We start from the raw sequence: 14,327 nt of genomic DNA, 5'->3' as shown, positions 1-14,327 counted from the left end.
GCTGGGGCGAAAGAATCAACCCTAACATTTGATTTATCTACATCCAAAGCTATCTTATAACCTTCTGGTATTGTCTTTCTCTTAAGGGAAGAACTGAAGTTTTTGGCTTCTTTGGCCATTAAGTCAGCTACAATATTAACTGATCGTGGTACAAAATAAAATCCCAAAAAATTATTACAAGACTTTAATTCGTTGACAGCTTCATCTAAGATAGGAATATTTTGCCATTCTAACAATGACTCCTTTCCATTAAGATAATCAAAAAGGTTCTTACAATCTCCTGCTAGAGTAAAGTTGGACAGGCCAAGTTCAACTGCCCACTTTACTCCCTGCAACAGTCCTAGTGCTTCCGCTTTTTCAGGGATAGAGACTGTGAGAGCTCCGGCTCTTCCTTGTTCAAGTAATCCTCCATTTCTAAGAGTTTTTGTAGGTTCGAACTGGCGAACTCTCTCATGCCTTTCATCGAAAAGTTACATAAAAGGGTAATTTTGTCATTTTTGTAGAATATGCCGATATATAAAATCTCACATTCTCAGTCTCATTCTCTAATTCCGAAATCCGATACTGGCATCATCGTCATCTCCTTCTGTCGCACTCACACTCATCACTGACGTATATATTTAAGGTACGATCAATTCGAAACCCTAATTCCTTACTCCTCTCTTTTAATCAGACTCTCTGGTATTTGATTGTGTAAGTTTGATTGTTTTCCTTAATTGGGTTTGTATTAAATCAAGGGTTTAGGGTTTATCTTGTGTTCAATTTTAGTTTGTGATTTTTTGGTTGAATCCATCAAATGAAATTCTTAATTTGAAGTGGTAGTGTTAGTTTTTATCTAGGTAAGAATTCGTGTCTCCCATTGATATTCATTACATGGGTTTATAACTTTCTGTAACTATAGAGATGATCATGTATAGTTGTTTGCAGAGGTTATAAAAATAACAATCATGATTCATGAACTAATGTTTATTGACATTCATTCTAGGTTATAACCTATCTGACCTATTTGGAAACACTTACGTTTTTGTACATTGCTCCACAACTGTTTGATAAAATGCAGGTGCCAGTTTCAGGTAGAATAGTTTTTGCAGTTGCTTATATTTAAGTAGCTTTATCAATTCCCTTCACACCCAGATGTCCTTTCCTATTCGATTTGAGATGTTTAGCATGGTTAGGTTTGCTCAATTTGTTTTTGAAAAGTATACAAGAATCATGTGTTGTTTGCTAGACGTTTTATTGGGAAAATTATGGTTGGCATGGTGTTTTTTAGGTGTTTGTCTGTGCAAGACTCCAAGTGTACATATAACACAGAATCATATAAAGCACAATACAAGATTAGTGTGAACCAGCTAACATTTTCTGTGATCGTTTTTCATAACAAAAACCATTATTCTTTGAGTCATCTGCAGACCAAATGAAGATGCCGTGAAGTTTTTGTTCACTTCTGAGCTTACTGCATGCAGTAAAACAGCCATTTTCTGGAGATAAACCACTTGAATTGTCGGTGTTGAAGCTAGGTAAGATCTTATCTCCATTAAAGTGGTCAATTTAGCAGATGAAAAATAAAGACACTGTTGTGTCATGGAATGTGATGTTAATTTCGCAGATAACGTACAGGCCATAAAATCATTGTCAAGGATGCAATAAGTAGATAAATCTGCCTGTTGATTCTGCTAGATTAAAACGTCGACTGGGTACATTTCCTGATAGATGAGCCTTTTCCTACAGTAATTTCTAATCGTTCGACAGATCTACTTCTGGGTTTCCACTTCTGTATTGTTTTTTTTTTCTTTTTTTTTTGTTTAACAGAACTGTATTGGTTTCTATTCGTGTCGTTTTTTCTCTTCTCATGGGTCTAAATGGCCTGATCAACAAATTGTAGCGCTTTCAATGGCTTGTTCACTTCTATTTCAGTTTGGTAACATAATTTAATAGTTTGTGAAAATCGTTGTCAGATACTGATTTTTTCTTATCAGATAACTGTTATAATAATCAATTGTTGTATCTCCATTGGTTAAGTTGATGATTTTACCTGCGACAACAAAATCAGCTGTGTTTGAACTGGTTAACAATCATAGTTCCAGTCATGCTACTACAAGTGCCTATTGCTTGTTTGATGGATTCATTCTCTCATGCCTTAGTATTAGTGGTCCAGTAGGAACTACAATGTCTAGAATTTTCTCTTTATCATCAGTGCTGGACTACTCGTTAATTATGTTTCCAGCATTTTGGTACAGCAAGTAGTTTTATTTTTCGAATTTTTTTGCGTGTCATATTTTGCGACTTTTTTTTTCTTTCTTATTTTAAAGTTATCATATATATGTAAAACCTGTAATCAAGATTTGCTGCAACTTATAAATTATTAGGTTTCATGGAGGGGAGTGAGAATTTATTAAAGGCTATCTATGAAGATGAAAGTCTAGAAGATTATCAAGACTCCGACATGCTTGATTCAGAGACTTTAGAAGAAGGGGAGTGTAGAATACAAATTGGAAGTTTGCAATTGACTGAAACTAGTAAGTCTGAGGAAGGAGAGTGCAGGGGAAAGATTGGAGACTTAGGATTGACAGAAATGGGAACCAGGGGTGACGTTTCAGTAAACCAACCATCTAATAGCAAAATTCGCAAGCGCCGGGCGAAGAAAAAGAAGAATAAAAACAAGAAGACTGGTCCTGCCCCAGCTATCGACAACATGAATAAGTAAGTTCACCTATTTTACTGGTTAGATAAGAAGTTGGTTGTTCTTATTAAACTAAATTGGTTTCTAATTTTGCCTTTTTTATATAAGGTGTGGGATCATTTAATGTTGTACAATACTGACTTAGTTCTGATTAGGTTTGGTTTTTCTGTGTCTGTAGGTTCGTTATTGATACTTGTAAACGCTTGAAGGAGAGAAAACATTATCTGGTTCGGAATGCTGTGGGTATTCTTGGTTTCTCTGCTCTGAGCGATCTTGTAAACGAGGTGAGATGTTCTTTTCTCTTCCACATGTTGTGCTAGTGAATTGTGACCATGATGTTCTTTTTTGAGTGTTTCCTGGAATAAAACTATTAAAATGAGACTTCTCACAGTGTGTCTTGTCTAGCTTTTAACCCGATAAGTACTCATCGAGTTAAAATTGTACTGTGCTATACTTTATCGTCAAATGTCGGCTTAAGTTATTATCCACTTGTTTAATGTTCTTATTTTCCACTGGTTTAATGATGTAGGACAAGAATCATTATAATCATGGTTAACATAGATTTTTAGTACCAAAGTTGGTGGTGTACTTGTTTTGCACTTGATTTGTGCTTGTGTTACATCTGGAATTTTGCACTGGTAAAGACAACATTAGTGACAGTTAATTCATAGCGTGCTTTATGATTGTAGTTTCTTAGAGAGAGATATTGGAGGGTAAGAGAAGATATTTTGCTGATATATTCATACTCGTTAGCAGGTTTGTACACAGATCCAAGGAATGAGTGGTTTCAAACATGGTACGTCTATGTCTGTAATTGAGATGAACGCTCTAAAGTTGTTTTAAGTCTATATGTTGTGTCAATGGTGGTTTCTGATCCAGTGATTCATTTTTGGTGTTATTATCGACTATAGACTATCATTGGGAAGTTTGCAGTGAAGAGTAAGGATTTGTTTCCAATAGCTGCAAACTAGAGAATCCAGCTGACTGTCACAGCTATCTAGGTAAAATGGTAAACTGGAGTTTCACCACATTTTTGACATGTAAGCTTAGACATGCAAGGAACACAAAGATATGCAAATGTAAAGATAAGACCTTACTAGTTATGCAAAATCCTAGAGTTGTTCCCAGGAGTGAAAGTAAAGAAGGAAGAATCTTGCATATCGACTCCACCTGTATGTGCTACTTTCTGTTGGATAATCTGTTTTCACTTTAATATCCTGAAAATGAACTTACTTGTCATTATTCTTTCAGAATCTTCTTGGAATTTTTAAATTGAAATTTTAAACTTGCAGGTGGATGCAATTCAGGCATGTGGAGGACAAATGACTGCTGATGGAAAGCGTCATCGCTATGGTGGTGGCATATTATGGGGGATTCTGAAGAAACGTGACCCTAATGCTTACAAAGAGATAATGGCCAAGGGCAGGGAAATTGAGGTTTGACTAAAATATTTTTGCCTTACATTTTCTTTCTCTAGGCTATTTACATATTTTGAAATTTCAATGCATGTTTATTACTTCATTTTTTTTTTTTTTTTTGGATTCTCATATCTTTCTCTAATGCAGAGGCAATTCAAACAACAAGCGCCTAAGGAGTTAAACCCGTCTTTGCAAAAGACTGCACAAACCTCAATTGCTGGTCCTATGATTAACCACACATCAGATGGTGCTGCCCTTGCACCTCCTCTAAACTGTAGAACCGAACCTTCCAACATAGAAAAAGAACGGATATCTGTTATGAATAGGATTCGGGTACCTGTAACTTATGATGACTTGCTTGTAGATGAAGTGGAGAGCCATGAATGAACTTGATGATATATTTTTTCTGAAACTTGTGTAAAGAATACAATTTTAATTTTCTACCTTGGGAATTTTTTGTATTTTCCTCTGGAAAAAATTATTCTTCTCTAATAGAAGTGAAAAAATTGAGAGTCTCTCTAGCAGAAGCATGTTTTTTTGAATGCCACAATTTTACGTACTCAAGAGACTAGGAATAGTGGCAGCTTCTGAATGTAAAACATTTTGATCAGATATGTGAATTATGAAAGGACCGGTTAATGAAACAGGAAGTTGTAATAGCTCCTGAAACTGTGCAATTTGTTTAGATGCAAGACATTCCCATACTTGAAGAAAATTGTTTAAATTGTATTTGTAGTATTACTGACTACAAAGAAAATTGCAGAAGAGGACAAATAAAAACCATGTACTTGAAGATTAACTACATACGAAAAGACTAAAGAGGAGGCTCGAACCAGTTGAGCTCTCGAGGAGTGAATTTCGACCAATTAGGTTCGATCCAAGTGCAGTTTTCAAGCCAGCCCTCTGTGTCATATAAATTCTTAGAAGAATGCTGACCCCCAAAAGAGTCATACCTACCAGTTTCCAGTGAATAGAACAGCATCCCTTCTCCATTCAAACATAGTCTAGGGAAATATATTTTGTTCTCCATTTCACTGTTTGGAGCAACGGCTGAGACACAAGAAGTGCGGCTGATGAACAACGTACGCTTTCCCAGACTTTCAACTTCAACCCAGTCCATGTCAGGGAAATTCAATTTATAGATTCTAACCAGCTTTGTTTCACATCCTAATTTCACTAATAAAAGATCATCTCCATTCTTCGCCAGGAAACTTGGATACCGATATGTATCATTATATATATCACGGGGTGTCCCATGAACTTTTCAGATATTATCCTCCAAGCTACATGTTCCTATAAGTCCGTTATAATCAACGCTGTAGAAAGACCCTTGATGGAAAATTGGAGAATTACACAATGGTGTATTGCATGGCATTGTCGAAGTCAAAAATATCCAAAACCTGGTTTCCTCTGGTAATGAAGTAGACAGTAATTCTTCTTGGCCTACTTAAGCCACTTTTATCAATAGCATAAACTACACAGTCTGCGGAAGTTGGCAATGAACAAAAACAAAAGCTAGAAGAGAAATAATGTTTTGGCAACTGCCGAAGATTGCTGCGCAAATCATGATCCCGCAAGTGCGGAAGATTGATGGTTTCCCTTGTGAATGGATTGTAGAAGAAAAAGGCTTCCTCTCTGGACATTAATAGCCATCCGTCCTTTTGAAAACGGATAGTAGCACCAAGAAGCAACTCGGAAAACTTTATGAGATAGTTATTCTCATTATTATGCACAGGGATTACGAAATTGAAGACCGTGTCATTGTTATCTCTACAAAAAACCATCCAAGGATATGTATGTGAGGTCTTCGTGATACTAGTTGTTGGGAATGTCGGCTTCGATACAGGCATTGCGGCTCGAATCGGTTTACAAACTGAACGAAAAGGCACGTAATCTAATGGATGAAGATAACTTGCTACCAACTCTTTGGAATCAGCATTAAGAATATCCCAAGGAGTATTTGTTTCTTGAAATTCCCCGTCCTTCTCATTATCATTCTTTTCATAGGAAATTATACTTATTTTGTTTCCCACTGCCTTTCCCATGCAATCTTCTTCTTCCTTTAGTTTCCTTCCATCAAAAATCATGATCCAACCCGATGAGAACCATGGCTTTGGTAGCTTTAAACATGGCAAAATAACAGAATTACGGCTACTATGCACTTCAAATTTGTATAAACCCTGATCTTCTTCAAATGTGTAATACAGACAACCATTTGCGAGTCCCAATTTGGACGCCGAGCAACAAAATCTTGTATTCTTGCTTATAAACAGAACATGGTCTCCCAAACAAGTCACCACCTTCCACTCCATTGAAGAGAAATCCAACCTCAACACAACTACTGAGTTGAATACCGTCATGTTTTGTTTTTCATTAAAATGTATCCGAACGTTAAAGAGTTCATCAGAAGATTCCACACGAAACTCCGTGTAATCAATATGGTCCTGAATATCTCTCCAAGGAAATCCGGTGTTGTTAGTTGTCTCAAATGGCCTTATAGTGAGGGATTCATCATCGTCATCCCATAGCTTTCCCTTATCAATCTCTAAGTGCTTATCAAGTGCAGACATAAGATATAACCTATCTTTAAAACAAGGGAATTTTAAGAAAATGACACACTTTCATTATCCGACTTAATAAAATGCCCCCGTTTATTTCAAAATATATAAAATGCCATGAACGTTGACTTTTCTGCCAGACCCACTAAATTAGTCAATTGCTATTGGAAAAATCTAAAAAAATACGGTGTCATTACTTAATTACCCTTCTCAATTCACTAACAACTCGTATCTTAATTGAAAAAAAGTTCCGATCATTTTTAACCCTTCTATATTTCAGTTCTTCTGTATACAGTATACACAAACGCTCTTCTCATAAATTAAGGATTATAGTTTATATATCACGCATATGATTTACTTGAAGGATTGACTGAAAAGGAAGAGACTTAGAAGGAGGAGGAAGAGTAATGGTTCATTATAATACCGATAAATATGATCAACGACGACATCAGAATTTTAAAACTATTGTTCGGAAATCCTCAATTTGAGACCATGGGTTCGTGTTAAATCTTACTGACGTTTGTTTGAAATTCAATTGATCATTTAGTTAACTTGTTGCAGTGAAAATAGTCGACAAGAGGATCTATTACGCCGTTAATCTTCTGACATGAATGGCTTACATCGGTGATACTACAGAGTTTGTGTGTGTCTAGATTGCTGGGTCCCCATGATATTCGTATTTTCAGGGAATATTTACTAAAAAGGTGTCTTAATTCATGAATTAATATCTATCTCTCGATCACCATCAACATGCACATCTTCTGTTCGATAAATGTCCCCTTTGAGTACATATACATCTTCCATCGGAACTACCGAAATACACAACAGGTCTATAATAATTAAGTTCATAACTATTTGTGTTATAAGTTCCTTATTATATATGTAATTGTAACTGTTGAGTTATGATTGGATAAGAAGATGAACAATAATTGAGTTTTGATTTGGCTCGGCACAAACTCACAACAAAACTCGGTAATGGCTCACACTACTGAACCGATTTGATCCAGTTCTAGTTAGATGGTTTGGGGGCTTAAGTGTCTTTTACCAGGGCTGATTTATTGCCACCTAGGCACTAACGGCCGTTAACCGTTTTCTCAAAAAAACTGGATGGAAAATGTCAACGTTGTGACATTTAATGAATATTGAAAAAAACGGTGATACTTTCTTAAACATGAAATTAAAAGTGTGGTACTTTATTAAAATACAGAGATAATGAATGAAGAATGCGTCTTTCGTATCTTCATGCCAAACCCGTTTTGTTCTCCATTGTTTGTCTCCCGGGGTAACAAAACACCAAGAAAATATCACTATCCTCCCCCCGGCGAAGACAAAAAAGCAGTGAAACCATTGGATTATCAGCATTATCAGGATAAGCAATTGTTCTTGGAGGGGATTACAAAAGACAGTCTATCAGTTCATATTTATATGGTGTATGATACCAAGATAATAAACTAGGCAACTGAACGGTCTCTAATGATGCAGGATTCCATAGAAAACAATCACCAAAATCCCAGTTCGGTGCATAGTTGTAGTTTCGATCATCACAAATAATAACTAGCCAGCCTTGATGAGAATTCTTTTGATAATAAGATTTACCACTCAATTCATGTATGGATTTTCTGCATGTTCTGTTATTAGGTTCGCAAATATTATAAAAAGCTTGGTTTTGTTTGTTACCTTTTACTTGATAAGGAAAGACAAGCCATGGTGCTGCTTTTGGTAATGGTGGACGACGACGTTCGCTTCTTCTCCCATCTGATGATGATACTGCTGCTGCTAGGTTTGCGCTTTCTTCACCACCCATAGTTGTTCTATGGAAGAAAGAAATCAGTGAGTTTTACAGTTTTGCAAACTAGGGTGTCAAACGAGCCACGCCAGTCCGTCAGCTGTATTAAATTTTAAGCTTATCCGCGATAAGCTTCCGGTACAAAAAAAAAAAAAAAAGTTTGAAACTATAAAACTCCTGTATGTTTTGTTTTTGAAAATTCTTACTCATCAACTCAAGCTGAATGTCGTACTACCATTTGCTGGATAATCCTTTTTCACGGTGATATCCAGAAAAACAACTTATTTGTTAATATTCCGTCGCAATCGAGGAAATTACTGGAAGTATCACTAACAAGTGCATTTCTTCGGAAAGTGTGACTGATGCTCAAAATCTTCCAAAAGTGTGACTGGAATTATCTAATACCCAAATTACCCTTTATAGTCCGATGTCTATATATGGATAGTTAGATGTCCACACGTTATAGCTGATGTCCACCTATTTATAGCCTGATGTCCACATATTTTATGAATAGTGTCTGATGTCTAGAATTCGAAACATGGATGTGTACACTTATCCAACATATGATTATGCCTAAATTCTGGATGTCTACATATAATATGTGCACATCATTAAAAAAATGATGGGGTACCAGTGTGTCTATATGTACACACTCATGAAAGGATATCTACACATCCTTACGCGATTGCACACATATGTCGTCGATATGTACACATCTGAGGACAAAATTCAGTATTTTCGTAAAAAATTAGGGCATACATGTCTGTTGACCGGTCATGGTCATACTTTTGGAAGATTTTTCAGATCGGTTATAGTTTTGTAAGAAATGCACTTTTCAGTGATACTTTCAGGTAACCTCCCGTCGTAATCTCCTTGGAAATTTCTTAATTGAGATTTTAAACTTGCATGTGGATGCAATTCAGGCACGTTGAGGTCAGATGAGGGCTGATGGAAAGCATTATGGCTATGCTGGTGGCATATTTATGGATTCTGAAGAAACTTGACGCTAATGATCGCAAAGTTACAAAGAGATAATGGCGCCAAGAATACCTATAACTTATGATGACTTGCTTGGAGAAGAAGTGAAGGGCCATGAGTAAACTTGATAAAACAAAAGGGAACAAAAATTTTACGTACATGAAGTGAAAAAAAGTGAGCTAGCTTCTCTCAACTCTCAAGCAGGAATTTCACAATTTTGTAACACTGGTAGACTAGGAAAAGTGGTATAAATGGAAGGGCAGCTTCTCATACCTATTAATGACTGGGTGAACTTGAAGAAGAATAATACCATCATAACAACTTCTACTATGGTTGTCTAGCTAGTAATCCGGACCTCCTAATGTAAAACATATTGATCATACGCATATGAACGCAGAAGTATCGGTTTCTAGAATTACCAGTACAAAGAAAAATGTAAAAGAAAAAAAAGAACAAGTACTTCAACCCGGAAGAAAAAGAAAAACTACATACTAAAACGGAGGCTCGAACCAGTTGAGCTCTTGAGGAGTAAACTTTGTCCAATTAGGTTCGATCCAAGTGCAGTTTTCACGCCAGCCCTCTGTGTCATATAAATTCTTAGAAGAATGTCGACCCCCAAAAGAGTCATACCTACCGGTTTCAAGTGAATAGAATAGAATCCTTTCTCCGTTGAAACATAATCTGGGGAAATATATTTTGTTCTCCATTTCACTGTTTGGTGCAATGGCTGAGACACAAGAAGTGTGGCTGATGAATAGCATATGCTTTCCCAAACTCTCAACTTCAACCCAGTCCATGACGGGGATATTCAATTTATAGATTCTAATCAGGGTTTCTTGACATCCTAATTTCACTAATAAAAGATCTTCTCCACTCTTCACCAGGAAACTTGGATACGGATGTGTATCACCACTATATCTGGAACATGGTGTTCCATGAACTTTCCAGGTATTATCCTCTAAGTTAAATGTTCCTATGAGTTCATTATAATCTACGCAATAGAATGCCCCTTGATGCAAAACTGGAGGATTACACAATGGCCTGTACTGGATAGCATTGTTGAAGTTGAAAATATCCCAATCTTGTTTTCCTCTGGTAATGGAGTAGACAGTGATTGTTCTTGGGTCACTTAAGGTAGATTCATCAATGGCGAAAACTGTACAGTCTGCAGAAGTCGGCCACGAAGAAAAACAAATGCTAGAACAGAAGTAATGCTTGGGCAAGGGCGAATGACCGATCGGAAAATTATGCTCCGGCAAGTGCGGAAGATTGATGGTTTCCCTTGTGAATGGATTATAGAAGAATAGGATTTCCTCTCTGGACATTAATAACCAGCCGTCCTTTTGAAAACGGATTTTAGCACCAAGAAGTATGTCGGAAAACTTTATGAGATAGTTTTCATTATCACCCACAGGGATTAAGAAATTGTAGACAGAGTCGTTGTTATCTCTACAAAACACCATCCAAGGAAACAAGTACGAGGTCTTCGTCATACCAGTTGTTGCGAATGTCGGTTTCGATACAGGCATCATTGCTCGAATTGGTTTACAAGTTGAACGAAATTGAACGTAATCCAACGGATGAAGATAACTTGCTACCAACTCTTTTGAATCAGCATTAAGAATATCCCAAGGAGTACATGTTTCTTGAAATCCTCCGTCCTTCTCATTCTCATTCTTTTCGTAAACAATTATACTTGATTCCTTTTCCACTGCCTTTTCCGTCCAATCTTCTTCCTCTTGTTGTTGCCGTCCATCTGGAATCATGATCCAACCCGACGGGAAACATAGCTTTGGCAGCTTTAAACACGGCAAAATAACAGAGTTACGGCTGCTTTGTACTTCAAATTTGTATAAGCCCTGATCTTGTGGAAATGTGTAATACAGACAACCAGTTGCGAGTCCTAGTTTGGTCGCCGAGCAGCAAGCTCTGGTTTTCTCGCTGATAAAGAGAACATGATCTCCCAAACAAGTCACCACCTTCCACTCCATTGAAGAGAAATCCAACCTCAACACAACTACTGAGTTGAAGACCTTGATGTTCTGCTTTTTATTGAAACGTATTTGAACATTAAAGAGTTCATTAGAAGATTCCACAAAAAAAGAGATGTAATCAATTTGGTCCCCACTCCCTCTCCAAGGAAATCCGGTGTTGTTAGTTGTCTCAAATGGCTTTACAGTGAGGGATTCATCATCGTCATCCCAAAGCTTTCCCTTATCGATCCTTAAGTGTTTATCACCTAGAGAAATAAGATTCAATTTATCTTTGAAACAACATAGAGAAGTAGTGAAGGATATGTCTCCCGTATCTGTAGACCAAACCCGTTTAGTTCTCCACTGTTTGTCTTCAGGGAGACAAAATACCAAAATCTTATCATAAATGCTATCATCTCCTTCGAAAAGTAATAAAGGCATCAAAATCTTTTGCTCATCATCAGCATTATCAGGATAAGTAATTGACAAAGCACAGTCTAACAGTTCATATTCATACGTACGATACCAAGGTAGTAAACTAGGTAACTGAATGGTCTCTAATGATGCAGGATTCCACAGAAAACAATCACCGAAATCCCAGTTCGAGGCGTATTTATAGTTTCGATCATCACAAATAACAATTAGCCAGCCTTGAAAAGAATGCTTTTGCCAAAAAGATTTTCCGCTCAATTCAGGAATGAATTTTCTACTAGTTTTGTTATTAGGTTCACAGATATTGTAAAAAGCTAGATTTTGTTTATTACCTTTCACTTGATAAGGAATTACAAGCCATGGTGCTGCTGCCTTTGGTAATGGTGGATTTCGACGTTCGCTTTTTCTTTTATGTGATGAAACTCCTGCTGCTAGTTTTGCGCTTTTTTTACGACCCATAGTTACGGAGGAAGAAATCAAAAGAGCAGTACTGAGCCTTTATATTCGATGAAGATGAATGTAAAATTTTAAGAAAACTGTGGGCTTCCTGTTTAGATCCGTTTCCATATTGAGATGGGTTTCCTAATTTGATTAGTAAAGAGTTGTAGGACAAGAGTTAATGCTCGAGTTAAAACTGTATTAATTGTTCTATACAGTATTCGTCAAATGTCAGCTTAAGTAACTGTCCGTTGGTTATAATATCTAGAAGACGAACTTACTTGTCATTATTCAGGCACGTGGAGGCCAGATGAGTGCTGATGGAAAGCGTCATCGCTACGGTGGTGGCATATTAAAGTCAGATGACTACGGCAACACCTTCCACTATGGTTGTCACTTGTCAGCATCCACGAATGTAAAACATTTTGATCATATATGTGAAAGGAGAACAGGTTTTTAAAGTCATCAATATAATATTCCTAGTCATTAATTGTTCATATCTGACAGACTCATTTCTTTTGAGATTAATTTGTATATAAAGAAATATTCTGACGAGAAAAAAAAAAGTACAAAAAGAATAACTACACACAAAAATACTAAAGAGGAGGCTCGAACCAGTTGAGGTCTTGAGGAGTGAACTTCGTCCAACTAGGCTCAATCCAAGTGCAGTTTTCACGCCAGCCCTCTGTTTCATATAAACTCTTAGAAGAATGCTGATCCCCAAAAGAATCATACCTACCTGTTTCAAGTGAATAGAACAGAATCCCTTCTCCTTTCAAACATAGTCTAGGGAAATATATTTTGTTCTCCATTTCATTGTTTGGTGCAATGGCTGAGACACAAGAAGTGTGGCTGATGAACAACGTACGCTTTCCCAAACTTTCAACTTCAACCCAGACCATGACGGGGAAATTCAATTTATAGGTCCTAACCAGGTTTTCTTGACTTCCTAATTTTACTAATATTAGATCTTCTCCACTCTTCACCAGGAAACTTGGGTACGGATATTTATCCTCATAACTCCCAATCAGGGGTGCTCCATGAACCTTCCAGGTATTATCCTCTAAGTTGAATGTTCCTATAAGTCCGTTATAATCTACGCAATAGAAAGCTCCTTGATGCAAAATTGGAGGATTCCACAATGGTATGTACTCCATAGCATTGTCGAAGTTGAAAATATCCCAATCCTGTTTTCCTTTTGTAATTGAGTAGAAAGTTATTGTTCTTCGGTTTCTGTTGGAATCTGTTGGAAGTTAGTATGTGAAGATAATCGGAAGACCAAGTCTCTCGCATATAATCCTGTATTGTAGCTAGATAAGTATAGTGTACCTGGTCAAGATAGTTTGTTGCTCTAGGTTTACTGCTTATTCAATAAACCTATAAATATGATTCATTATGTAAATGTAACTTATCCCAGAATCATAAAACTTTGGAGATCATTAATCCAATTCACCCTACGGGGTTCTGTCAGTGGACGTAGGCGTTAGTGCCGAACCACTTTAACATTGTCTTCTTTGATTTCTGTTTTCCGATCTATGAACCCTCGATACCCATAATTTATTAGTTTCTTGGCCTAAACTATACAGTCTGCTGAAGCCGGCAACGAACAAAAACAAATTCCATAAGGGAAATAATGCTTCGACAAGTCCGTAAAATCATCGGGAAAATTATGCTCCGGCAAGTGAGGAAGATTAATGGCTTCCCTTGTGAATGGATTGTAAAAGAATAAGACTTCATCTCTTGACATTAATAGCCATCCGTCCTTTTGAAAACGGATAGTAGCACCAAGAAGCAACTCGGAAAACTTTATGAGATATTCTCATTATCACGCCCAGGGATTCTGAAATTGTAGACGGTATCGTTTTTATCTCTGCAAAACACCAGCCAAGGAAATAAATTAGAGGTCTTCGTGATACTAGTGGTTGCAAATGTCGACTTCAATACAGGCATCATCCTTCGAATTGTTTTACAGACTGAACGAAAATGCACGTAATCCAGTGGATGAAGATAACTTGCTACCAACTCCTTGGAATCAGCATCAAGAATGTCCCAACAACTTGCTTG

General features: G+C 36.9%; 2 protein-coding genes across 3 annotated transcripts; one reads left to right on the top strand and one right to left on the bottom strand.

Moving 5' to 3' along the window:
• The first annotated feature begins 536 nt into the window (after positions 1-536).
• Positions 537-4,615, top strand: LOC113349463. 2 transcript variants are annotated; one of them, XM_026593437.1, is made up of 6 exons: positions 537-625; positions 1,410-1,517; positions 2,367-2,700; positions 2,859-2,964; positions 3,973-4,116; positions 4,246-4,615. In XM_026593437.1, exons 3-6 carry the CDS (start codon positions 2,372-2,374, stop codon positions 4,483-4,485), a joined length of 819 nt encoding a protein of 272 aa, XP_026449222.1. In that variant the 5' UTR covers positions 537-625; positions 1,410-1,517; positions 2,367-2,371; the 3' UTR covers positions 4,486-4,615. The 2 variants fall into 2 exon arrangements, with proteins under 2 accessions (XP_026449222.1, XP_026449223.1); XM_026593438.1 differs by lacking the exon at positions 1,410-1,517 and having other exon boundaries at positions 561-625.
• An 8,244-nt stretch (positions 4,616-12,859) lies between these two features.
• On the bottom strand, positions 12,860-13,420 carry LOC113352258. Its single transcript, XM_026596102.1, has one exon. It carries the CDS (start codon positions 13,418-13,420, stop codon positions 12,860-12,862), a length of 561 nt encoding a protein of 186 aa, XP_026451887.1.
• Between the last annotated feature and the right edge of the window lie 907 nt (positions 13,421-14,327).

The sequence above is a fragment of the Papaver somniferum genome, chromosome 2, assembly GCF_003573695.1.
Source record: "Papaver somniferum cultivar HN1 chromosome 2, ASM357369v1, whole genome shotgun sequence".
In the NCBI taxonomy this organism is placed as follows: Eukaryota; Viridiplantae; Streptophyta; class Magnoliopsida; order Ranunculales; family Papaveraceae; genus Papaver; species Papaver somniferum.
Note: the sequence above shows the minus strand (reverse complement) of the source record. Positions and strands in the feature narration are given on the sequence as shown.